Source organism: Lissotriton helveticus, chromosome 12, assembly GCF_964261635.1.
Source record: "Lissotriton helveticus chromosome 12, aLisHel1.1, whole genome shotgun sequence".
Taxonomy (NCBI): domain Eukaryota; kingdom Metazoa; phylum Chordata; class Amphibia; order Caudata; family Salamandridae; genus Lissotriton; species Lissotriton helveticus.
The window spans coordinates 376,782,492-376,810,099 of record NC_136073.1 but is presented as its reverse complement, the minus strand read 5'-3'; the positions used below and the strand labels follow the sequence as shown (position 1 = coordinate 376,810,099).

The 27,608-nt window shown below is 49.0% G+C and overlaps 1 protein-coding gene across 2 annotated transcripts in view; it reads left to right on the top strand.

Moving 5' to 3' along the window:
- Positions 1-27,608, top strand: part of RHPN2 (rhophilin Rho GTPase binding protein 2) — a 217,301-nt gene that overhangs the window by 184,862 nt on the left and 4,831 nt on the right. For both annotated transcript variants that reach the window (XR_013603773.1, XM_078670447.1), the window contains exons 12-14: positions 2,438-2,514; positions 7,752-7,898; positions 17,729-17,884. Coding sequence is in view for 1 of the 2 variants with exons in the window: in XM_078670447.1 (XP_078526573.1) it covers positions 2,438-2,514; positions 7,752-7,898; positions 17,729-17,884 (380 nt within the window). In the remaining variant the exon portion in view is untranslated. The remainder of the gene's footprint in view (positions 1-2,437; positions 2,515-7,751; positions 7,899-17,728; positions 17,885-27,608) is intronic.

Below are 27,608 nucleotides of genomic sequence, written 5' to 3'. Positions count from 1 at the left end.
CTGCAACTGAAAGCATTTGATGTACACATGCGATTTAAGTGTAGATAACATAATTTAAAATATCTAGTATATACAAAAAATATAACAACTCTTCTCACCCAAGAACTAATTCTAATCTAAGTCCTCACCTTGAACCCCACTCCTAACCCTGAAAGGAATCCTAGGCCTCAACCTAACTTTAGCCCTATGCCCAACCCCAGACTTCAACCCAACCTTAGCCGTGAATCCAAACCTACCCTTGAACCCAAACCCGTACCTTTGTAGTTACTTACATGCAGGGCCGGACTGGCTACCGGGCAGTTGTGTGTGCTGCCGAGCAGGGGGATGATTTCTCCGTGGTGTGGGCTTATTTCGTTGTTGGAGACCTGCGTGCGCTTTGAAATAAAAAAAGCAAAACGAATTTCGTTTTGCACACACAGGTCCCCAACAACTAAATCATCCCCCTGCTCGGCAGCACACACAACTGCCCGGTAGCCAGTCCGGCCCTGCTTACATGCCTGCTGATCTTTTGGTCTCAGAGATATTTGCCCCCAATACTTAAGTCAAAACTAGTGTATTTCAGATACATTTGTTTAATTCCTGCCACCAAACACAGCAGCGAAATTCGTTTTGGGGGGTGAATCCGGTACAAATAAAACCATGACAGCAATACATACAGCTCAGAGAAACCTGAGAAGATATACTATTGTGTACTTAATTTCTGTACAATGAATTATCTTGTCATGGTACAACCTTATTTTCTTTGTACACGGTTGAGGTGTTGCAAGTAATAATATTGATTGTAAACTACTATTACACAACTCTTTAACAAACCAGTTCTTCCTAGCTACTGAAGCCTTTGAGTTTTTAAATATCAGACAACTATCTAGGGGAAAAAATTGCTGCTGCTAAGAAAAAAAGTTGTATTTGACAGAATAACTAATCCTATTTTACCAAACAGTCAATTCAGGCTCACTTCGCCATAGATATAAAAGAGGCTTCACTGAATTTTCTGGAGCAGGTGCCCGAACATCTTCAGCAGACATGCCTAATCCAAGGACAGTAGCGGCTGAAAAGTAGTTATGCTTTGTTTGCAGAGCTCAGGAAGAACTAACTAGCAGACCCTTGCTTACAAAATCTTCATGGGATTTCTTAAAAAGGAGAATTTTTTCCATCCTCCTCACTTCAGTGTCTAGGTCTCTGCCCTGTAGTCATAGGAATACAAGCAATCAACTTCCACTGCCTGGGGCAGCCAACCTCAAAACACACATAAAGAAACAAAAAAACAAAACACACACACACACCCCTACTAACATTCATGTGTCTCATTCTCACTGACAAGCACTCAACATGCACACAGGATGTAGGCTCAAGTTATGGCTTTAACAAAACACCAGCGATGTATCTAGACTCCATCTTGTCAGGGAAAGGCCTCGGCCACTGCGCACAGGCTATATTTGCATGATGCCAGATCCAATATCAAAGTCACAACACTACTTTCACATGCAGTCAGGCACTCCGGGCAGGGGAACATACCTTTATGCCATACAGGGGACATTACCATCCCAACAAGCATTCATGGGAACTTCGTGATGAGCCATATTGGTCATTCAATGAAAAGGAAGGCAGATCCTTCTCATAATTTTCTTGGAAGAGTCCAGTGTATAACAGATTGCAATGCCAATGAATATCTCTAACCCCTGTGCTCTGTCTCCATAAAGCTAGTGTTGCATTCACTAGTGGTTTGGACTGTTAAGTAGATCACAGCCACCAATTTCTTTTAATCCAAGGCACTAATAAGACTGTTCAGTCTACATTCCTACTGCATTTAATGGGACCCTTCTGTATGGGATTCCCCGAGTCTTAGGATAGTACAGTAAACTTTATTTTGGAGTAGTGCTGCCAATAACGCCAAATGCTCCATCAGTGTCCTAGAGTGTACCACAATTGGCTCTATTGCTTTGAAATCGTTTCAACTGATTTCGGATTAAAAGCTTACCAGATGCATTGAAATTGTTATTCTCTTAATGAAAGCTTAAGTTTGTACCAAATAAGATGCTTTTAAGAACTTGAATGTGGGGAGTGGTAACATCACTGCTGATCTGTCACTTAAAATGAAAGTGAAAATGTGTTAACAGTGAGTACTAGATGAATAATATTGGAGACGCAGCTGACAGCTCAATTGTAGCACTGAGATGGTTCTATATGCGGGTGATATCAAACAGTTTGGAATAATGTATAGAGGATAATGTATTGGGTACAGTTCCATTTCTGTATCATGTTCAACCACATTGGGTTCCAGTATATCTTTTCTTCTTGAAGATCCTATAATTCCTCCAGTTTTGTGCCTCCTCCTTTAAGAATGTGGCTATTAAATTCCTCTTGTGGTAATGAACTTTAAGTTTGACTACATAATCTAAAAACCAACAAATGACAGTATATGACTTTTTCCTTATAGGCAAAAGCGAATATAAAAACGAAATCATTGCACCGGAATTATCAAAGGTGAAAGTCACTGACTTTTTCCACAGACTGGTAAGTATTTCACGGTTACCGTAAATATTACTTGTGCATGTTTGGTTTAATATTAATACTTTGGCCCAAATAGTCATATCTTATTTAAATTTATGGTTGTGTTCATTTATGTTTGTGTGATTATTTTAGACCTAGTTGCCTTGCATATCCATTGGGCTGTAAAGAATAGAGGTTCAGGCCATTTATGTGGACAAGAATGGGCACATCAAGCTAGCGTGTCGCTTCGGTGCAGTAACAATATGAACTGTCTTATTCCATGCCAAAGCCATTAAGAAGAGATTGGCCACCTCATAATAGAGAAGTCACAAGGACATCGAATACCTGGCAACTGTTACAGGTCTTTCACTCATTGTCAGGAGAAGTAGATTGATTGTTGTCGTCTTGTCTTGAAGGTAGAGTTTGCTATTTCCCTCCACCAACTTGTTGCCTTAAAAGCAGCCACGCGCAAGAGCTGCAGGTTACAAAATAGTAAAGAAAAAGAATGAACAGTTCTGTCAAAGGAAACCCTCAACAAGTGAAGAACCTCTGAAATACTGGTAGACTCTCAGCATGGGCTACGAACCTGCAGGATACTGAAGAAAAAGGTAACAATTCAGGTTTCGGAGGGAGGAATAAGTAGTTATGGCCCATTGAATACAAAACTAAAACCTTATTTAGGTAGGTGTGCCCTGTGTCCTAGAAGAAGGGAAAATACTGTAAATTGAGCAAAAGAAGCCACTGTCTTGCAATGCCCAAAATCAAGAAGAAAAATAACCAGAATTGCTGGTTTTGCGAGAAAGAAAAAGTTCCGCACAACAGGTAAAAACATTACCTACTTAAACATAGGTAGGTTAGGTCCAAAAAGCATAGTAATTTCAAAATTGAGTTACCAATCTTTGCTGTATCGCACATTCAGGACCACTGAGTCCAGTGTAACATAAAAGGCCTCCAAGTCACAGCTGTGCATGCCCACCAGGAACCTCTACTCTGCATGCACGCCTGGGAAGCGCTGGTAATGCCATCAATGACCTGAAACCAGGCACCCTAGACCAAACAGCTCACCCAGCAGATGTGAAAGGGCTATAGAACTGGTGAAATTCAGGTCATGGCCCCAAAAGGTTAGACTACAAAGGAGGCAATCCCTCTATGGCATCGCCTGCGCACCTTACCAAGTATGTAGGTGACACTGCAGGAATGAGTAAAAGCAGTACCGGGGACAAGAACTGACCCTCATCGATGAAATGTGACTGGCCAAGATAGCAGTCAACACAAGTTTGTGTCTGTCTCCGAACTGTAAGTGATCATTGTACTAAACTCTGAGAACTCCTCAGTGTCTTCTGATGACTTGTGCAATACCAGAAAGAACAGGCTGGCTTCTCATCACCAGAGTTCTGAAGGCCTCATCTTATAAAGAATCATACCCCAAAAGCTCAAACACACTAAAATGCTGCAGATTTTAAGAAATTCGGACTTGTCCCAAAATACCTGCTGATCCCTACCTCAACACCTATTCGTTTCCCAGTCAAATACTGTTCACTCCTAAAGCACTAAACTCATCACACTGAAGGTCTGTGAAAAAACTTTCTTAACTACAGAACAGGATCATGCTTCTGCACTGATCATATTCTACCTTCCTGTGGCATTTATTACTGTGGATATCTTCATACTCCCATGATTTTCAAGACTGTGTGGGCTTTATGCAGGTTTCCCTTTTATACTGGATGGCATTCCAATCCTATCTCGTCCACCATATAAAATGCACCTCCTTACTCCATGTAGGTTGCCCAAGGCCTTGGTACTGTCGTGAGCACTATTTCATTTGTGTCAAGTGTGAAACACAACAGGCATTCCTTAATTCAGGATTTTGGATTTCAGGCAAGGGAATCAAGATAAATGCACTGGTAAGACCAACACAGAAGAACAGGGAAGGAGAAAGCAGGAAAACTGAGGAAGTCACACAAAACAACTAAAAACCATCGGGAGACAGGACAACAACCTACCTAGAGAGGAGAAAGGGAAAAAACTGGCAAAATCACTTGCACAAAAATGGAGTGGAAGAGGGTGACAATCCCAACTTGTAAAAATAAACTAGAAGAGTTGTTACAGAAGGATTATACTATGAACTACCATTTTATACCTAAAGAAAACCAAAAACAAGCTGCAAAAAACCTTCCTAATGGAATAGCAGAGAAGCTATCTTTTCAATGGGAAGTCAGCCATCTAGCTTTATGAAGCATATACAAATGGCCCCACCTCGATTGTGATGTCACACTACTTTGCTAAGTCAGACCGACCTCCAAAATTGTTTGAATCTGTTTATTAGATTTTCATTGTACAGTAAATTGAAGTGCAGGTAATAAGTAGGGTAATATACCTGTACTGTCAGAACATCACATAATTGACATCTGGTAGCAACAGGAACGAATGTAAAAGTACAGAAAAAGTGTAGGAGGTCTAAGTATCAGTCCCCAGTGGTCACATACAACTCAGCATTATTCTGGTGTAAAAGTAACACACACTGCAGGTTAGAAAGCCTCTCTTAAAGAATATAGGACCAGTTTTATTTTGAGGAATAAATACATAACAGCAAAAGAAACAAAGTCAACAGACCACACGTTCTGTACCCAGCCTATATCCCACAATTGACACCCAATTATCAAAGCACACATGACCCCACCCTTGTTGGTACCCAAGTAAGAACCTGAAGGAGCGTGCCTGCGAGGAGGGGTCTGACAGCCATCAGTATCAGACAGCAATCCGTCAGTATTAGCGAGTAAATTATCCGTACCCTCCTAAGTCTACTCTACAGTCGACATCAGGATTGGTGCTTTTTCTGGAGCTCGGTCAGAATGGTGTCCCCCGTAAGTAGCGATCAGGTATTTATGTAATCCAAGGTTATCTTATCTAAGACCGAACACCACCATTGCTCCACTTTGAAATGTTGGTGGCACACTGAGTCAAATTTCCCACGGTGCTGCCTGACACCAAGTGCACACCAGTGGCAGGCTGTGCTGCCAAGAAGGAACCACGGAAGCAATTCAAAACCTCAAAGTGTGGCGCCATGACTCACCCGCCACACTCTTGTGCAGAAACAGAGTGCAAATAAGAAAAGAGAAGTAAGGGATCCCTGCAAATTCCATGTAGCTCACACAACTGATGCATGGGTGCGGACCTCAGGTTGCCTAACAGTAGGTTCGCTTGCTCTGCATCTACAATCTCGGCAATCGATGCATAAGGATGACATACACACTTGCCTTTAATTACAGAGCCAATATCTGTTGTATTGCATTCTGCATATTCAAAAATGGATGTCAAATCTAACTTCCACGTCTAGTGAGCCCTTCACTCCGATCATGCTCAGCTGCTGTCCTCCACCACCCACACAGCATTGAATGTCCTTGTAGATGACCTCACAGTTTGACTGAATCCAACTTCAGTGATGTCTTATTTTTGCTGTGTGTTAGCTGTTACAAATTGTGCTTTCTTCTTCCTGCCCTTCTACTGTGAATTCTTGTGCCTGAATCAGAAAGTCCTTTACGGGCCACCACCTGACTATCCCACAGAATTGTTCATTCGGAAACACTTGACCAAATGCATGATATTAGCATCCCCTAGCCGGCTTTCCCACTGCAATTCAGCATACATGATTTGCAGACGGAAATGATAACCATGCAGACCCCTATCCCAAGTTCAAACTCATTTGCACTTCTGCATAGCCTGGATCAAACTACACACATTTTAAAAGAGCAAAGGAAACTCACCTCTTCTAGGTTTCTTTAGAAAAAGCTCTTATTGAATCATACAGCTTCAATGACTCCTGGTCATTCCCTCCAAACGGGTTTCACTGTAAATACCCTGTACTCTCTATTCTTAGCACTCTGCAATGGCTTAACAGTAGAGTGGGTTCTATATGTAACCTGGGCATAAAAGTCATCTTCACTTGTTAGCTTTTGTTGGCATATAATACAATAATGCATTAATAGATTTCGAGTCAGATTAGGTGTGTTAGACAACTTTTTCAGCACATCAAAAACAAACAAACAGTGAATTGGACAAATTAAAAGAAACACAAAGTATACTCATTCCAATTACTCTTTACATTTACGCTTTTCAAATCTGATATTAGCTGATATAATCTTTTGATCAATTCAGCATAGATACTTAAAATGTCATTATTAAATTCAGTGCCTAAGAGACTGTCAATCAGTCCCAATCAGTGATTTATCTATTAATCTAAGATCTGATTCTAGAAATCCTCTACACCACTGAGCTTGCCAGATGTAATGTGCTTTACTGTTCTGGATACGGTCAGTTTGTACACCTTGCGGAGAAGGAAAACTGATGTCTTATCTCAAATACCTGACTGCATCAGTACAGGCTTAAATCACCTGGCTCTAACAGAGATATAAAAGGAAGGGAAAGAGGTAAAAACATAATTTTAGGGATTTGAAGGCATTCAGAGTGCGAGTGTCTAGCAAATCACAGGAGGAACATTTTTCTCTATTTCCAGAGAAGATCTAAATAGTCAAGTGCAGAAACAATAGTTACTGGAACTAATTTTGTGTAGCTTTCTCCAGATACCCATCAAATCCGCCTGAGACGTTAGCCTCCAAATGCTATGAGCTTGCGTTTAAGAGCAAGGTATTAGTCAACTTGATCTAACCCTGAGCGATGTAACTCTGTAACCAATGCAGAATGTGCAAGCAGAGTAAGCACAGGGTTGTGGCAGTACAATGAGAGGCCCACGCTTAGAAAGATCAGTTGAACATGATGAAATCAATGTTGGGAAATAATTCATCTTCTGTCATAGCATCCTGTAGCATTTGTCTGTGACAGTCGCCTGCTATTCTTACCCACATGTCCATCCACCAGACAACTGATTTTAGTGCAGCTATTTTCCCGATATTCTTTTACACCTTTCGGCGTAGCTTTATTAGCTTTGTGTGTGTTTTGTTCATCATTTTAACTGCCCTGTAGAGTATTAAATGCTACAGATTGAACATTGATAATTATTGTGTGTGATTACTGAGTTATTTTTGGTACCTGCACCGAAATGTACACCACTAGTTACATTGGCATTATATAATATACTGGTTTTACCTGCTGGAAATTACCCCCCACATCCACCGTCTGTGATGGTTGACAAAACTCTCAGATGGTATACAACGCAAAATCGAAATATTAGCCATAACTTAGAAGACATTACAAGCATATAAGGAATGTGTACAAATCACTCATCTTTTTCTTTTCCTTTGCAGGGTCCACTGTCCTTATTTTCAGCTAAACAAAGATGGTCAGCTCCTCGGACTATTTTAATTAATGCCGAAGATGTAGAGCAAGGGTTTACATTAAAAGGCAGTTCACCTGTGCAGGTCCATTGTATGGATCCACTTTGTAGTGCTGCAGTAAGTATTTATCTGTATTGTTATTTGTACTTGGATGCATCTGTCGTTAAATACAAATGCACACATAAATAGAGGTATGGCATCTTTTTATTAGACTCAAAGGAATTCATGTAAAATGAAATTTCAGTCTACAATTTGAAAGAGAGAGAGTGAGTTACAAGCATTGAAAGTGACAAAATAGGATTCTGCCGCATAGGTTAGAAACAGAACATGAGTTCAGAAAGTATTTCAAAACTTGTCTCTTTAGGCAGATGGAGTAGTTTCTTGAGCCGCTCAGTCGCTCTAGTCCGTTCTATCAGCGCCAGGACACCTCTGCTGAAGGAGCCTTTTGCTCTATAAATGGCCATTGATTGATTGATGGTATTGAATCACATGTCCAGTATTTTTTAAGCACCATAGTTTGCAAGTGAAAACTGTTGGTGTGTGGCCTAATGACATCCCTCTGTAACAAATACATTGTGCAATTTCAATTTCCACTTTCATGCCACACGTACTGCTTGGCATAGGGGCATCCCACAAGCCCTCTGCCCACACTTTTTTGATAGGAACTAAAAAAGGCAAAATATCGTTTTCATAGTTCTTTTGTTTGCATTAGCACTAGTCATGAGATTAGTACACATTATCTTTGCTTCAGATGTGCTGGGGCTTCCAATCAGCCAAACAGCTTACGCAAAATATGACAAGCATTGGCAATGCCAATAGGTGTGGCTTTAAATGACTGTTGTACGATAATGTGAAGCATTACAAATAAATAGCATGGACATTATTATGTATTTGTGTGGAAGCAAAGAACTGTAAGATAATATTTTTTTGTCAAATCTGTTTATTAGCATTTATGTTATATAGACATTACAGTAAGTGCAACAGTTCATACAACACATCTAAGTGGTCATTTCAAACGTTCGTACATGCGCAGAAGAGCATATTCTGTAGCCACTGCAGCTGTCCACATAGATACTGCTAAGTTTGGAGTATATGCCCGGGCATGTCCACCACATTGGGGAGCCTATATACCCCAGCCCCATGTGCAGAAGTGACTTTATATAGATAACAACTGTAAAAGATTCATATCAAACCAGAACAAGCAAACTGCGGCCTGTGTACAGATATACATTGCATGTTACTCCCCTCCCCGGCCCCTCGTCAACCCACCCCCCCCCACTCTCTCTTCCTCCTCCCCCCACACGTATGCGCCTCCAACTGCCATCGTCCGGTGTTGCATTATTCTGTAGTGCACCAATTAGGGAGCCAAGTGTACTGTGCGCAGTGCACCCCCCATTGCTCATTGTGCCCCTCTAATCCCCTGACACACCCACTCCCTCAGTTCTCCCTGCTGATTGTAGGGCGTTAATCATGTGTTTCCAGTGCTCCGTAATAGGCTCCCTGCAGAGCCCCACTGTTTCCTCTCCCCGTATAGCAGTCCATTCCACCCAAGCCCACGCTTGGAGGGACCGGGTCCTTGCCCGCACGCTAGGTGGGTCGTGCGCCTTCCACCTCTTCGGGAGGAGGCGCGCCGCTACTACCATTCCCAGATCTAGGAATAATAAAAATAATAATATTAATACTGAGCTTATAAAGCGCCTGGTTACACTAGCCAGTGTGTCCCCGCGCTGTGCCACTGAGGAACCCGTCCTGGCCTGTTCCTGTGAGGTGCCCACTCCTGGGCACCCCAAGGTGAAGCCAGGCATCCTAGCGGTAGGGCCGGTGTGGAGATTAAGCAAGCTATTGCCCAGAGTTGCAGAGTGGGACCCATGATTAGAGTAGGCACCGAGGCGAGAGAATTATCGGGTCGGAGGACATTGAGCCCAAGACCCTGCCGCAACGGGAATTGAACCCTGGTCCGGGCCAGACCTGTGCATCAGAATCTGCCGCTCTAACCGGTGAGCCACACTTCTCCGAGGGGGACGATACCTTATCTTTGGGCGGTCTCTTAAAATGATGCAAGAGATATTCAGGCCAATTACAGGGGATGGTGTGTCCAGTACACTGCCCGAGTAGCTCACCAACGCCCCTCCAGTAGGTTCCCAGCCCTGGACAGCTCTACATAAGATGGAGAAGATCCGCGCCCACTGCTCCGCACCTGGGACATGACGCATCGACTCTGTGGAAGTATTTGTTTATTAAGTCAGGAGTGAGATAGGCTCTGTGAACAATATAGACATGGATTTGGCGAAAGTGCATATTTCTGGGGATACGCACTGGACTTTTGAGGATTTTCTCCCACTCTTTATCAGCGAGCGCTCGCCCTATGTCCCGTTCCCATTTGCCACGCAGCGGGGTCAGATCTAGTTCCGTATGTGCCCTCAATGATGCGGCGAACCACCTAATCAGATGCCGACCCCTACCCATAACGTGGAGGTATTGCACGGTCAGGTGTTGCCTAGGTTCCGCCGAGATATCCCCCCACCGAGCCGACATGTGCGCCGTAAGAGAGCGATGCATTAGAAGCTCATCGCCAGCAACCAGCTTCTCGTACGGAATCAGCGTTCCATCCCTGTACAGGTCGCCCAGCGTCTGGACGTCTGCTTCATGCCATTGCTCCAACATGCGGCGCGTGAGAACCCCCTCACCTCCCGGCGAGCCTTCCAGGGGCACCGCAGGTGCATAGGGGAGCACTGTTCGCGTGAGTAGCAGCGCCCTACGGAAGCATTTGTATGCCACCGCCAGCAGTAGCGGGGCAGGACGCGCCGGTGCCGTCAGTGGGTGGAAGAGCGTAATGACCCGCTCCAGGGTGTATGGAGGCTCGCCTGTGGCAGTGTCCTCTCTCCCCTTGTCTGCTAACCAGCGGGCGATCCATTGGAGTTGCGCAGCCAAATAATAATGCTCAAAACAGGGGGCAGCTAATCCACCCCTGTCTGTGGGTAGGAATAGCTTCCCAAGCGCCAGCCGGTGTCGGGACGTGCCCCAAATCAAGTCACGCAGGATCCTGTTAAGCATGGAGAAAAATGAAGCAGGTATAAATAAGGGCAGGTTAGCAAAATGGTATAAAAGGCAGGGGGCATGACCATTTTGGCAAGGGCCACTCTACCCGTGGGTGTTGGCGGGAGCGTGGACCAGAAGCCGATCTGGGACCTGAGCGCTGCCACCGCACGCCCCAAGTTCCCATCAAAGAGGTCAGTTGGCTGACGGTAAATCTGGATCCCCAGATACTTAAAGGTGTCCGTTTCCCATTGGACTCTGGGTCGGCAACCTCGCTGCTAAACGCATAGAGGCAGGAATTGCTTGCTTTCACCCGGAGCCCGGAGAGATCGGCAAAACTGCTTAACAACTGGGCCAGCCGCTCTGGTATGTGGCAAACATCCCTGACGAACACTAACAGGTCGTCAGCATATAGCGATACCAGATGAGTGCGATCGCCTAGGGGGATGCCATCCTCCAGGGTCTGTCTCATGGCTGCAGCCAGGGGTTCCATGGCCAGTGCGAAGAGCAGTGGGGACAGAGGGCACCCCTGTCGGGTGCCCCTGCCCACCGCCACTGTCTCCGAAACATATGGCCCCAGTCTCACGCGAACCACTGGGTTTCGGTACAGGAGGCCAACCATCTGCAGAAAGTTGACGTCCAGCTTATATTTCTCTAACACCGACGACAGGTAACCCCACTCTAGACATTCAAAGGCCTTTTCCAGGTCTAGCACAAGGTACCCTGCTCTAGGCCAGTCCCTCGTCGCCTCCGCCGCCACTCTGAAATATCTCCTGAGATTCAAGGATGTGGACCGCGCTGGCACAAAACCATTTTGACCCGAATGCACTAAGTGGGGGACCACTGGCGCCAGGTGCTCTGCAAGAATTTTGGCAAAGATTTTGTAGTCAACATTAAGCATGGCCAGCGGGCGGTAGGAGCCCAAGGCCGTAGGGTCCCTGTCCGGTTTGGGTAGTGATATCAGGAAGGCCTCCCGCATAGACGGCGGGAACAACCCGGTGTCGATCGCTGCATTGTACAGCTGAAGGAGTCGGGGCGCCAGGATTTCCCTATTCGCTTTGTAGTATTCGGCTGGCAGGCTGTCGGGCCCCGGGGATTTCCCGGTCGCCAGTGCCTGAATAGCGTCTCCCACTTCCTCAAGAACGAGAGGGGCGTTAAGCGCACCTTTCTGGTCCGCAGAGGCTGTGGGCAGTGCAATAGAGTCCACGAACTCGGTTAGCACTTGTCTAGGACCAGTACCTCGGGCCATGTAGAGTTGCCGGTAGTGGTCAATCAGCGCTCTGTGTATTTCACGCTGGGTGTAGACCATCACCCCCTCCCTCGTGGGAATGGCACCCACCGGGGCACCGTCGCCAGTCTTCTGAACCAGCCAGGCCAATAAGCGGCCAGCTCGGTCTGCCTTGGTGTGAGTCCTGACTGTATGCGCCGCATAATTATGGCATCTCAACTTTTCCAGTAGAACCGCGTGTTCATCACAAAGGCCACCTAACTTGGTCGAGTGTATCCCAGTACCCTCCCACTCCCTCTCATAGCGCAGGAGCTTGGACTCCAGTCGAGTCAGAGAGTCTGACACTGTTTTACGGATGTTCCAGGTGGCGCCTATGCAATGCCCGCGAATGGTCACTTTATGCGCATCCCACTCCACCATGGGGTCGCCTGCCGTCTCCTCATTTTCCTCAAAGTAGGCTAGGATGGCTGTGTCCAGCGAGGAGCGGAACTCGGCGTCTAAAAGCGCGGTTGGCTGTAGTCGCCATGTGGGCACAGGGGGCGGTCCGCCTCCTAGCTAAGTTAAAACCATAGGGGATTGTGATCAGAGTGTGTCCTACCCAGGTATTCTGACCTCACTAGGAGTGGGAGCAGGGACTGGGAGCCTAATATACGGTCCAAATGGACGTGCAGGTCATGTACTGGTGAGTAGTAAGAGTATATTTTATCTGCGGGGTGCTGTACGTGCCATAAATAGTGAATTCCCCAGTGCGACAGCCAGTCTCGCAGTGCCTGTGCGTTCGATGCTGCTGCTGCAGCACAAAGGGGTGGGAAGGCCCGGTCAAGGTGCGTGTCAAGGACCATATCAAAGTCCCCGCCAAGTAGCCACGGGAGGCCTGTATATGGATGAAGGATGTGATTTAAGCTTACCAGGAATGAGGCCTGGTCTGTGTTAGGCGCATATATGGACCCCAGCAAGGCCTCCTGCTCGTTTAGCCTCCCCCTCGCTAGTGAGTATCTCCCCTCCGGATCCACCCGAGTGTCGTCGCACATAAAAGGGACCCTGGCCTTCACCCAGATCAGTGTGCTGCGCGCATGCGCGGAGTACGTTGTACCATATATCTGCCCCCTCCAGCGCCTGCGGAGCTTATCCAGTTCTGTCTGGGACATGTGTGTCTCCTGTAGGAGCGCGATCCCCACCTTGTGTCGCTGTAAATAGGAGACGACAGAGTAGCGGCGCGATGGGGTGTGCATACCGCGGATGTTCCAGGTCATAATGTTAGTACGTGCCATTTGTGGGGTCGCATTGCAGCCGCTCGGGGGTCAGGAGGGTGTCTCCGATGAGGACAGGAGGCATCATCACAGGGGGAAAATCAGTGTGCCGCTTCTGTAACACATAAACAAGAACTAATAGGGTAACAGGGTGGGCGAGTTCCCAACGGGGCATACGTCCAAACGATGTATTGTCGCAGCGCAAAGTGTATGCGTTGAAGTGCGCAAGCACAGTGGCTATGGGAGTGAGCGCACAGCCAACAAGCAAATCATGCTGCACCCCTATCTCAAACCCCTAGGTGTCCAAGAGGCGCTCTAGGTATGCTAAGGTGTGAAGCGTGTGGAGCCAGCGCGAGCCCCCGATGGAGGAGCCCAGCGCGAGCTGTTCGCGCAGCGCCGCTGAAGCACGAGTCCAGAAACCCGCCTGCATACACCGAGCCATGAACCCTCGCGGGGCAGCGAGCGCATCATTAGCTAAGGGCACGCAGCAGCAATGCACAGAGCAACAGCAGTAAAGGATATAGACAATGTCCCACTCAGCGACAATAGGTCCTGCTCGGCCACCATAGTCCTGGATACAGTCACATAATCAGGTCAGCCGTCTGGGGTGTCACGTCGGGCAGGCCCATGTTGTCCGAAATCACAGTGGATGGGGAGAATGAACCGCTTGTGACCAGTTCGCTGTGTGTTCAGGCGTCCAGGCGAGCTGCCGTGTTCGCTGCTCCCAGGATCGCAACCGCGTCTAATGCTTCCTGCCGTTCTAGCCGCATCATCTCCAGGCTGGGTGCGACCTGACCGAGGCTGGCGCCCCGGCGGGCTCCTCTCCTTCTACGTCTCTTCGACCGCTGTGTCTGCCATCCGCCTTCCTCTGGGCCCGCTGACCCGTCTCTTCCAGCCAGTCCCAGATGTCCGATGGTGTATCAAAGAAGCGGGTCCCTTCCTTAGAGACCACACGGAGTCGAGAGGGGAATAGCAAGGTATAGGCCAGTTCCAGTTCTCTCAGCTGCCTCTTCACGGCCATGTATGTGCTTCTTCTCTGCACCGCTGCCGTATAGTCCGGGAAGAACATTACTTGGCTGTTCCCCACTTTGAAATCGCCCAGCTTTCTGGCTTCGCGGAGCACCACCTCGCGGTCCCGATAGTTGAGGAGCTTGGAGAGGAACGGGCGAGGCCGTGCTCCAGGGCGCGGGGCTTGCGTCAGCACTCTGTGTGTCCTCTCCACCACGAATTGTGGTGAGAGCGTCCCCCGAGGCAGGAGCTCCCGCAGCAGGTTCTCGGTGTACGACTCCGGGTCCTTCCCCTCTTCCCCTTCCGGCAGCCCAACCACTCGGACATTGCAGCGCTGCGAGCGCCCTTCTGCGTCCTCAATGCGGTCCTCCAATAGGTGCATCCTGTCATTCAAATCCTGCAGCGCGGTAGCGTGATTCTGTACCACAGGCTGCAGTTCCTGGACCGACTGACGTTGTGCGGCGACAGAGTCCGACAGCTTACGATGGTCCGCGTTTAGCAGGGTGAAGTCAGAGGTGACTTTATCTATCCTGGCTTCTAATGACACCTTGGTTTGTTCCAGAGTGGTTCCAATACCCTCACCGCCGCTAGGACAGAGTCCATTTTGGCTGCCAGGGCTGCCGCTGGCTCCATGGCCCAAGCTCCTGCGCGGAGTCCCGAGTGCTCGCTGACTGCTGCTTAGATTGAGATTTGTCTCTAAGTCTGCCCATCATCATCATCAGCTGCTGCGCCGTAGGCATCCACGCGTGGAGTCGCACCAACTGGGAGCAGGTAGAGGGCCACAGCGTCTGAGTCTGTTGCCAAGTCGGCGGTGCACGGGAAAAGCTATGTAAAGAAGCGGGCTGTCTCTGCTAAATGCCGGGTTGTCCGCCCCAGAAGAAGCGTGCCTCCCGCTCCAACTCCAGGGGCCACTGCGTGCACGCCCCCAGCAGTGAGCAGTGAGTGCACCTCACTTGCACCCAAGGGTCCAGGGGCCTCCGTAGCTTGCAAGTATGGGCGCAGTGCAAGTGCGGGCACCCAGCAGAAAGGGAGGGGGGGCAGCAGTGGCGAAGATGACGCCAATGCCACCAACAAAAATGGCTCCCGGGCCTCACTGCGCCAGATTAGGAACACAAGACCGTGCTCCAGCAGCCGTCGCCTAGGGTCAATGATTAGGGCCTCCCCGCCGAGCCCAATCTCCACACGGCTCTGCGGCGTGCACAGGTCAGTGTCCCTCCAGTGCACCCGTCGGACCGCCAGGCCACGATGCTCCCTCCAGGCTCCTCGTCTCCACCCCTGCTCCCGCTCCTCACCGTGCGGGGCGATGTACCCAGCCGTCACTCCAGTGCGCACCAGCCCGTGGAGGCCGCTCTACACCCGGCCGCCGCTTCCAGCTCAGGGGGGCAGAGGGGTCCCACGCCGCTCTCAGGGTGCAGGTAGTGGTGCTAGGCCACCCTGTGCATGCCTCCTGCCGCCGTGGTCGGGTCTATCCGTCTCGCCTGATATTGGCCACCCAGTATGCAACGGCCGCAAAAATGGCGCCAATGTCTGCAGCGAAATGGCGCCCAGGTCCCACGGCGACACAGTGTGGGCCCACAGTCTCTCCCCGATGTTCGCGGCCCGGGGGCTGTCAGCAATGTCCTCCCAGCCGACCGCTATGACCACTGGGTCCTGTAGAGGGGATTCAGGGGTCCTCCGCTGTTTCAGTAGGATCAACGCCAGTACTTGACTTAGTCTGTGGCGCTAGTCACCACGGGGCCCCGGTCGGCCTCGCTCCACCGCCACTGCCTGTTCAGTTCTCCGCCTCAGCCCACATGTGCCGGTCGTCAATGGACGGCTGATTAGTGGGTACCGTGGTTGCCAGCGAGTTACAGAAGGCATTAATACTGACGTGGTTCCAATTCCTTCCCATTAGCCCCTCCTTGACTGGGGGGTTTGGATATTAATGGGTTATTAAGAGAAAACTTTGTTTAAAAAGTGATCCGGCCAGGTGCATGGGGACACTGTCAATGTGGACACCGTAAGGTTGGAGGTCCATATTTTGTCAATGATGTGCCCTTTGATATCGGTAGGAGATGTCAAATGTTGGATGCATTTTAGCCCATTTAGTAAGTCGGTCAGTTCTGACGAGCATGGACCACCCAACACATCATTGGCCCAGTATTTTAGCGTGGTTGATTACCAGGTGTGATATTTGTTCCCCCAGTGATTGGGAGAAAAGAGGTATATTTTGGGGAGGTCTATACAGCAGTACACAGATTAGAGGTATAAAGACAGAGTCAAATTTAATAACTAGGTTTTCCATGGAGGTGATGTCTAACGTGGTGAGGGTGGTGAATTTTGACTCTTGGTGGATTATGGCGGCCACCCTTCCCTCTATTTTCCCTGAGGACAGTTGGCTTGGAGAATAAAGTAATTGTTGGGAGGAGCTGCTAAAATATTGGGATACGACTCATGCGAGAGCCAAGTTCCAGTTAATAGAAGTATGTCTGGTTAGGCTGAGTCCAGTAGATGAGATATATCCAGTTGATGTTTTACCAAGGACTGGGTGTTCAAATATATTATTGTTAGTTCAGACGACCTATAACTATCCTTCCTTTGAGTGATGTCTACAGCGGGAGGCGGCTGATTGAGTTCAGGGAAAGAATCCCTGATTTCCATAATCCCTAGTTTAACTAGTCTGGAGCGAGTAGAGGGATTAAGTGGGTAATCTTTAGAATGACAATGTTTTAATTTAGTCATCGAATAGTTTAACATTTGGGTATAATGACTGGCCGGCATTACATTGCGAGTCGCAGCTTTTGGCTCCTATCCCCGCTCACCGTGATTGACATTAGACAAATCATGTAGTTGTATGCTGTAGCATCTATCCGTCAGAAGCACTATCACGCAAAGCTACATATAAATATAAATATATATATATAGAGAGAGAGAGAGAGACATTTTTAATCACATTTTAACACTATACTTTCACATATAGATTACTACTTCCCTAGAGTGTATAATCCTAAAGTCTCGACAATCCAGTAATACCTAAAAAGCAAACTTCCATGAACTATCACCCTTAAAAACCCAGAGATAAGCTTTACAGAGCATCTTTGGAAGATGTACTACTCGTCCTATTATATTTCACAGGTAACTGTTTGTGGAGTAAAGGTGCAACAATAGACGCCATATCAGCAGGTAGTGTTTCCTTAGCAGACAATTGTTATGTGCTACACGATAAACACCTACTAAGTGAATTGTATATTTGGTTATTGTATGGTAGTAATGCCAGCTGAACTAAATAACACTCCCAATGGATATTTTGATCAATTAATGTAGGTATGATTCATCATAGAACTGCAGTTTCATTTATTTAAGTTTTATGTTATCGGCTTATGTTACTAACTACATTGAATTCTTCTTGTTGTCCACATACTAAACTCCAGACGTTTGTCATTTAGGATCGGGGGTTAAAGGAAGGAGACTATATTGTTGCAGTTGAAGGCAAAGATTGTAAGTGGATGGGAGTGAGCGACATTGTCAGCCTATTTAAAGGAGTTGGTGAAAAGGGCATTGAGATTCAGGTCATAAGCTCCCAGGAGCAGACTTCGTGTCTGGTAAGTGTAGGGTTTGGTTTATGTTTGAGAATTAATTAAAAACATGTTATATGATGGCAAAGCACAATAATTGAGAATGTCAAAGTAAACAAAATTAAGGTAGTGTTTCAATTCATGTGATGTGTTGAGAATGAAAGGAGGCATGCTACTCTTTTTATGTACTTGATTTTCATATGATTCAGTCAGTTTTCTTTGTTTTTATAAATGCCCTGAGACATGCCTAGCACTCTAAAGGTAGACAAATGACTTATACACGAACATGGCAATGAAAAATTAATTTGAATATCTGAAAGAAACAGGTTAGTATTAGATTCCTTACCTTAGAATATCCCCAGGCGTCAGTCTGGATCCGGAAACTTTTGCGTAGCAGTACCCCTGCGCGTCGGTAGGCGTCGTCTGCAGGCGTCCCCTGCGGCTCCGCGTCCGTCGTCGGCGTCGTGCGCCGTGATGACGTCGCTGGAGTATATAGACGCCGCCTCCGCGAGCTGACGTCAGTTCTTCTTTTTTCCCCGCCAGTTAGCGCAGATCCGAAGAGCAGTACTCCGGTCTTTTGACCATAGTTTTTTGATTATATCTACTCTTACGGTGCCGGTAGGATGCCCGGTTTTAAGAATTGTGATGGGTGTGACCGCACGATGTCGGTCACGGACCACCACCGACTCTGCCTCCGGTGCCTGGGCCCGGACCACAACGTGGACTCCTGCGTCGACTGCCGGGCCTTGACGAGTAAGGCTAGGCGGGAGCGGTCCCGCAAGCTACTCGAGCTCCGGGTGTCGGCCCCGCGTCGAGAGCGGTCCCGGTCCGGCCGGAGGTCGAGGGAGCGGTCGAGGGAGCGGTCGCGGAGCCGCCACGAGCGCTCCGGAAGTCGTAGCCATTCCTCTAGTTCCTCAGGTAAGAAACACAAGAAGTCGGGGCGTCGTCATCGTACCCCCGACTCCCCCGACGCTCGCGCGATGCGGCCGGGGGTTCGGGTGGCCGCGGCTCCGCGTGGGTCGCCGACGCTGCCTGCTCCATACCCGACGGTCCCTGGGCACGGCGCGAGGAGATAGAGGAGTTCCTCATGGCCATGAGGGCACTGTCTCCTCCAACGGGGCCTACGGCGCCTGCGGGCCCGGTGGTCCCGTCCGGGGGCCCGAGCGGTTCGGGTGCTCCTGCCCCGGCGCCGTCGGGTGCTCCGGCCCCGACGCCGCCGGCGGCTCCGGCCCCGGCGCCGCTGGGCCCTTCGGGGTCGACGCCGGCTGGTCCACGGCCTCTCCGGCGCCGATTCCATCGAGGCAACCCATGGTGCCGCCTCCGCGCGGCGCCGGGCCTCCGGCGCCGGCTCCGGCCGGCGTCGGGGCGCCGGCTCCGGGCGGCGCCACCCCCATTCCCTCTCCGACTCCGGACGCGGAGTCGGACCGGCGTCGGCCGACGCCGAGTCCGACGCTGATGGGGCCCATGGGCCCCGAGGAGCCGGTCTACATTGTTGACTCCGAATACGGGGATGATGTAGAATACGGAGAGGGTTGGGAGGGGTCTGAGGACCCTCTGTCACGCGAGTGTCAGTATGACGTGGACTGGACAGGTGATTTGGGTGACGCCAGTGGTCTGGACGACTCTCCTAACCCTGGTTTTGTCTCGGCTCCTACCGTGGCCTCGGAGGCTGGGGCTGCTTATTCAGTGGTGTTGATGAGGGCTGCCAAGGCCTTACACCTTGAGCTCCCCGTCGCGGTGGTGAGGCCTAACATCCTCACCGAGGTCTTCAAACCGCAGGCATGCCCAAAGGAGCCTCTGCTGCCGTTCAACGAAGCCTTGACAGACGTTCTTTTGGGCACGTGGTCCAGGCCCGCTTCAGGTTCGCCTGTTGATAGGAACGTGGCCAGACGCCACCGTCCGTGTCCGGACGACCCCAAGTTCCTGTCCACCCATCCCACCCCTGAGAGTCTGGTGATCCAGGCCTCAACTTCCCAGACCGCATTCCCGTCGGCCCCGCCCGATCGGGAATCTAAGAGGTACGACCAGTATGGAAAGAAGGTCTTCTCGTCCCTGAGTTTGGGACTGCGGTCTTGCAACACCGCATGCCTCTTGGGCCGCTACACCCACTCTCTGTGGGATACGGTCGCGGAGTTGCTGCCTGAATGCCCGCAGGAGGTACGGGCAAAACTCGGCCAGGCTATGATTGAAGGCCGAGATGCAGCAAGATATTCCATCAGGTGTGGTCTTGATACGACCGACTCGCTGGGCAGAGCGATGTCCACGACGGTGGCGATTCGTCGCCACGCCTGGCTGAGATCCGCCAATTTTTCGGCAGATGTCCAAAATACTTTGATGGACATGCCGTTCGATGGCAGTCGCCTGTTTGGCGACAAGGCGGACCACGCGCTGGAGCGCTTCAAGGACTCCAGGGTCACGGCCAAGTCCTTGGGTCTTTCGACCCAGCGCCAGCAAACGGGTTTGTTTCGCTCCTTTTGTGGCCAAGGAAGGGGCGGTCCCACACGTGCTGCCAGCCACGCACCGCAGAACACTTCTCAAGGCGGTGGCGGCCGTGGATTCCGCCGTGGAGGCGGTCGGGGACAACGGCGAGGTCAGACCACACCTCCCCCCGCAGCGACAGCCTCCAAATCATCCTAGTCCGTGCTTTCAGGCCCATGTGACGCCAGTGGGTGGCAGGGTTCGCCATCACCACTCCCGCTGGCGCACTATCACATCGGACAGGTGGGTGCTGCAGCTTGTCCGAAGGGGCTACTCCCTCCCCTTCGAGACCACTCCTCCAGCCATGCCACCGCAGAACCACCGTGTGTCGGGGGACCACTTGACACTTCTGCAGGAGGAAGTTACGGCCCTCTTGGCCAAGGGGGCCATCGAGCGCGTTCCTGGGCCAGAAGTAGGGTGTGGTTGCTATTCCCACTACTTTCTGGTACCCAAGAAGGACAAGGGGGGCCTGCGTCCTATCTTGGATCTACGGAACGTCAACGGCTTCCTCCGGAAGGAGAAGTTCAAGATGTTGACTTTGGCTCAGGTCTTGGCTGCTCTAGACCCGCAAGACTGGATGGTGGCGTTGGACTTGCAGGATGCGTATTTTCACATCCCCGTCCTGCCGGCCCACCGGCGTTACCTGCGGTTCACGGTAGGCCACGAGCACTTTCAGTTGATCGTGCTCCTATTCGGCCTTACCAGCGCCCCACGGGTGTTCACGAAAGTGATGGCGGTGGTCGCAGCTCATCTGCGCCGGTTAGGGGTTTCAGTCTTCCCCTACCTCGACGACTGGTTGTTGAAGGCGGGCTCGCCCCAGACAGTCGTCCACCACCTTCAGATGACGGCAGACCTCCTGCATGAGCTGGGGTTTTCCATCAATGTGCCGGAATCACACCTGTGTCCCTCTCAAAAGCTCCTTTTCATCGGAGCGGTTCTCGACTCGGCGCAGTTTCGGGTTTATTCTCCGGAACGGCGGGTCCGGGATATACAGGCTTTGATTCCCATCTTTCAGCCGTTATCCCGGGTCTCGGTCAGGTTGACGCTGCGGCTTCTGGGGCTGATGGCCTCCTGCATCCTTCTGGTGCATCACGCCAGGTGGCGGATGCGGGCTCTGCAGTGGGACCTAAAGTTTCAGTGGGCCCAGCATCAAGGCAACCTATCCGACCATGTCCTGATCTCGGAGGGCACTGCGAGACAGTTGCAGTGGTGGCTTACGGACCGCGATTGGGTCAGAGGCAGATCCCTCTCCCTTCCCCAACCGGAGCACGTAGTTGTGACGGACGCGTCCCTCCAGGGCTGGGGAGGCCACTTGGGAGAGGCGGAGATCAGAGGCATCTGGTCTCCGGCGGAGTCCCGGCTCCATATCAACATGTTGGAGCTGCGGGCGATTCGCCTAGCACTGAAGGCATTCCTCCCCTTTGTCAACGGGAGTGTAGTGCAGGTGTTCACGGACAACACCACCGCCATGTGGTACTGCAACAAGCAGGGCGGAGTGGGGTCGTGGACCCTTTGCCAGGAGGCCCTGCGTCTCTGGCAATGGCTGGAACGTCAGAGCGTGACTCTGACGGTTCAACACCTGGCAGGTTCTCTGAACGCCAGGGCGGACGAACTCAGCCGTCGGTGCTCGGTGGATCACGAATGGTGTCTGAACTCGGACGTGGCGAGAGGCCTCTTTCTGCAATGGGGAGAGCTTTGGTTAGATCTATTCGCCACAGAAGAGAACGCGCAATGTCATCAGTTCTGCGCGTTGGAGTTTCCAAGACGGCACTCGCTCGGAGACGCCTTTCGGCACGAGTGGAGTTGCGGTCTGTTGTACGCCTTTCCGCCTATACCACTTCTGCCCAGAGTGCTGAAGAAGATCAGGCGCGACCGGGCCCAAGTTATCCTTGTGGCTCCGGACTGGGCTCGAAGGTACTGGTATCCCGAGCTACTCAGCATGTCAGTCGGTCCCTCGATCCGCCTGCCCCTTCAGGAGGACCTTCTGTCGCAGCAGCAGGGGACGGTCCTCCACCCGAACCTGTCCAGTCTCCACCTCCATGCGTGGAGATTGAGCGGCGACTGTTGAGGCCATTTGACTTGCCTCCTGAAGTCTGTGATGTGATTCTGGCAGCCAGGCGTCCCTCCACAAAGTCGGTATACGCCTGCCGGTGGAACAGATTTGTGGCATGGTGCACAGCTAAGGCTGTGGATCCCCTTTCTGCCCCTCTCTCCGAGGTTCTCCTCTTTCTTCTCTCTCTTGCCCAGCAGGGCTCTGCTCTGGGCACTATCAAGGGCTACCTTTCTGCCCTTTCCGCCTTCTTAAGGCTACCTGATCAGCCATCTTTGTTCAAGTCCCCTATTGTAACGAGATTCTTGAAGGGCATCACGCACTTGTATCCACATGTTCCGTTCGTGATGCCTCAGTGGGACTTGAACCTGGTTCTGACTTTCTTGATGTGCGCTCCCTTTGAGCCGCTTCATTCCTGTCCTCTCCATCTTCTGACTTTAAAGACGGCCTTCCTGGTTGCCATCACCTCTGCCAGGAGAGTGAGTGAGCTCCAAGCTCTTTCTATCAAACCTCCTTTCATGTCCATTCATCCAGACAAGGTGGTTCTGAGAACTAGACCTTCTTTCCTGCCCAAAGTAGTTTCTGCTTTTCACATCGGGCAGTCCATCACCTTACCCTCCTTCTTCCCGCCTCCGCATCCTTCAAAAGATGAAGAGCGGCTCCATCGTCTGGACCCAAAACGTGCGCTTTCATTTTATATGGATCGCACACGCCAGTTCCGGGTGGATGACCAACTGTTTGTTGGCTACGTGGGTGAGAAGAAGGGAAGGGCGGTACAGAAACGAACCATCTCTCGGTGGGTCGTCCTGTGCATCAAAGCGTGCTACTCTTTGGCTCGAAAGGAGCCTCCTGTTGGGCTGAGAGCCCATTCCACTCGGGCCACGGCGGCTACTACTGCCCTGGGCCGGGAAGTCCCTTTGCAGGACATTTGCCAGGCGGCTACGTGGGCCTCGCTGCACACCTTTGCGAGGCACTACTGCCTGGACAGTCAAGTCCGGAGGGATGGCTTCTTTGGCCGTTCGGTCCTCCAGGACTTTCTGGTGTAGGTTGTATTGGTTCGCAGACCCACCACCGGGGTTGGTATTGCTGGGGTATCTATTCTAAGGTAAGGAATCTAATACTAACCTGTTTCTTTCAGATGAACAAGTTACTTACCTTCGGTAACGATATATCTGTAAGAAACAGTAGTTAGTATTAGATTCCTTACCACCCCTCCCATCCTCCCCGTTCTGCGAACTGATACCTAGGGTTAAGGACATCCCTTTCAGGGCCCTAGTTTCAAATGGCACCAGTGTTGGTTCTCACATGGCTCTGCGTGTTCTGGCGCGGAAAAGCTGTGTGCAAAGAACTGACGTCAGCGCGCGGAGGCGGCGTCTATATACTCCAGCGACGTCATCACGGCGCACGACGGACGCGGAGCCGCAGGGGACGCCTGCAGACGACGCCTACCGACGCGCAGGGGTACTGCTACGCAAAAGTTTCCGGATCCAGACTGACGCCTGGGGATATTCTAAGGTAAGGAATCTAATACTAACTACTGTTTCTTACAGATATATCGTTACCGAAGGTAAGTAACTTGTTCTTTTGAACGTGTGCACACTTTTCCTAGCCCATTGTTCACAAACAAATATTAACCAATACGGGTCTTTCTGGCAAGTATATGTGCTGCTCTCTCATTTATTTGACTTACTATAGTACTTTCAACACATATTATTTACCTTTTAACCAATGAACAACTAGAAGACATTAGGCTCTAATCTTGTTTCCATATGTGACTGACTCCTATTCTGAAATAGAGGATGCTATTGTATCCCAGGCTCTGCCAAGTCCGGTATCCTTTTCCCTAATTTTGTTTCCCTATGTAGCATGGTGCCATCTGTTTTGGCCTATTTTAGTGTTTTCTGATGGCATGCTTTAAATTTACAGCTCATTCTTACTTGTCATGTCGCTTCACTGATGCAAGGGCTAGATCAATAATTCTGGTTGCTACTATCTTGGCTTTAGATACAAGCTTCTGGGGTTCCTGCGTTATGTATGCCTCAAGCTACGTTGATCAGGTCAACTACATTCTCCTAAGACTCCTTTCAATGCAGGGCAACTCCTGATCATATGGTAAAAGTCTGAGCTCACTTCTCCACAGATGGGACATTTTGCCTAGACTTTGGGAAAGATCTTGTTCATTTATTTAGGGGTGAGGTATGCTGTGGGAATACAATAGAAATGTATCAGCCCGAACCTTGCATTTCTACCAATTTTTGGGTGTGCATTTCAATACTCTTCCCCAGACTTCTTCAATAATTGGGCTACCAACGTGTGCCTCAGGCTTCCGTCATTGCATCCATTGATCCTTTAAACTAGCTCAGAAGTGCCTTGCATATGATAATCATTGCTATATATCTATAATTTATGGAGAACTCTTTCAGACCTTCCCCAATCTGTCCTCCTCCCTGCTTCTTTATTTAGCTCTCAGCAGCATTTCCAAGAATTTGTATAGTTGGAGAATGGGCATAGTTCCTTCTCCTGGGTGCTGCAACCTCTTGTTAACCCATTGCGTGACCCATAGCAGTTTCCAAAATGCTAAGTTCCTTCTCCTTGTCAATTCACCTGAAACCCCGATATTTGGCCATATTGCTGTAGCGCCTTAATTGACGCCTCTACTTTCGATTGTTTGTCAGAATATGTCATGCATATAATTATATATTGTCTTGAGCACCTTTAACAGTGATGCCTATGAATGTACCCTGCCTGTGGTCCGGAGCCGCGGGCAAACAGATACATAATGTTATAAAGTAAAGTAATACAGGAAAGAAAGACACATTAGAATAGAGAAATACAGAGTGATAAGAAAAGAACTGCAGAAGTAACAGTTGTACTAACTATGTACTGAAAATAATTACATTCACTGTCCTTGTTACCCTTTAAAGGAGGGTAGAGGAGATGGTGGAAGGTGCCAAGTTCAACGTTTCGTCATACGAAGATCTCTCACAGCCTATGGCACTCAGTTACAGATTAAAGCATAGTCATCGCAAGCCAGCACATAGAAGTTGATGGCATACGAAACACATACAGACAGTCCACAAACACCTTGTAGAAGGGAATAACATGCTACGGACCAAACCAGGGCAATGGTTGCCACCCGCTATCTAGTAGATGGTTCCAGATCAAAGGACACAAAACTGCACGTAACTGAAAAGTCCATGAGGGAAACGCCAAACGTGTCTTTCCCGCAGCAATACCCCAAAACATGAGTTGAATTTAAATGGGAAAGAAAGAATGATGATGATACCATTGACAGGGAGAGGGCCACACCATCATCATTATTGTCCAGGGCCGAAATAGCCAAAGAATTGATGCCCTGAATGATGGACTGATGATCCATAGCCACAGTCAATGTAGGATACAGTGAACAATGGACCCAGCAATACCCACAACAACTAGACAAATCACAATCGCTCAGCAGCCTTCAATGGTCAAACCATGCAGGTAAACAGCATGAAAATGGTGGCACGGCAACATCACCTACCCACAAACTACCTCTTTGCCCTCTAACCCCCCCGAACCTCACACCAGAAGCTGTGGCTTCAATCGTTAGTGCAGCTTCAACTACCACCCATCCACAATTTGCCTAAAGATATTCTTCTTTCCAACAGAGAAGCAGAGCGTGGAAGATTTATTTTTATGTAGTTTTTATTTTGTGCAATTTCACTCTAATGTAGTAAAGAGCTTTACAAGAAACAGCTAGTATACATAGAATAATCAGTTTATACATGTGCAATAATAAATCGGCTATGTTGAAGGATCACAAGAGATTCGGCAAAACGGGCAGGATGACCGAGGCGCACAAGACAGGGAGGAAAAAAAGTTGTAGGAGGAGAGATGGAAAAAAACTCTGGGTGAAATGGGAAGAGTGGGAGGGGTAGAAGAAGTGCCACAAGCAGAGCTGAGATGTTGTGAGGCATAGAGCAGGACATACTAAGTGTGGCAGGGAAGGGTTGAAATGATCCAGGGGTGTGGGTGTCTTGTAGGTGACCCCAAAAATTCCATGGCCTGGACTTTTAATTGCTTCATAAAGCCTGGTTTCAGAAAGTTGCACACCTCCTGTTGGTTTGAAAAGTATTTTTGCATTAGGTGAAGTTGTCACAACAACGAAATTTGGTCTGAATTGGGTGCCATTTAGTAGGCCCAACGTTACATTCCACTGTCATCACATTCTGGCCTCCCTCAGCACTTTCATTTTAAGTCAGCACCATTGTTTCCAAATTCAGAATAGCATCAGACACACCAGTTTTTGGAAACATTGAACCCTTATCTACAGTTTCCTCTAACTCCAAGAAATCCTCCTCAAATCCCTCCTCGGCTTGGAGTTCATAAGACTTCTGTAGGAGAAGACACTCCAGTGTTCTCTGTGGTAGAAAACGATTCACCTTAGTAGGCATTGGGAATTAAAATTCACCAGAACACCTTTCCAAGTTTACATGGCTGTTACCTCTCAGCACAATAGTGAACTTTGTTTCAAATGAGCAAGGGTTATACTTTTACTCCTCTACCTCCTTACTACCTCTTGTTGTTTCCTTACACCACTAAAAGCTTAAAAGATCAATGAAGGAGGCACAATCCTTTGAGATTTGCAAGTGCAGGCTTCTATGTAGCCGAGTAGTATGTTTGCAGATATGTTTGTGGTGTTCTCGTACTTCAGTTTCTTTCAGCTCTCCTACCTCCTTTGGATAGGATTGAGTTTGTTATTCTATTGTAATGTTTATAAATAATAATGAAAATCCCATGAGGGAGAAAATATATTTACATTTAATACTAGGTTGTCATGACTATCTTTATTAAACTGACAACTCTCCCAAAGCTTTGAGTATTCAAATTATGGATAGTTGACATGAAAATCTAATACAGTAATTACATGTAGACATGGAAAAATACCCTTGAAACGTGTTTTTCACTCAAGATGCTTATTATTTAATTTTATTTTGCATTTTTCAATTGAAGATACTTCTGTAAAGGTTATGACATAAGCAAGATGATGGGTGTTAGAGATACATTTACTGCTAAACGAATTAATGTTATCTTTTGTGATTTGTTGCTCAATTTAAAAAGTATTACATTATTTGAATTTCGTATTTAATTGATTATAGGAGTACCAAGGATGCCTAAGGCTGGATGTATTGCTTTAATTTCTTTTAAACCAAAGTGCCTAACATTTTTAACTTTGCAAAC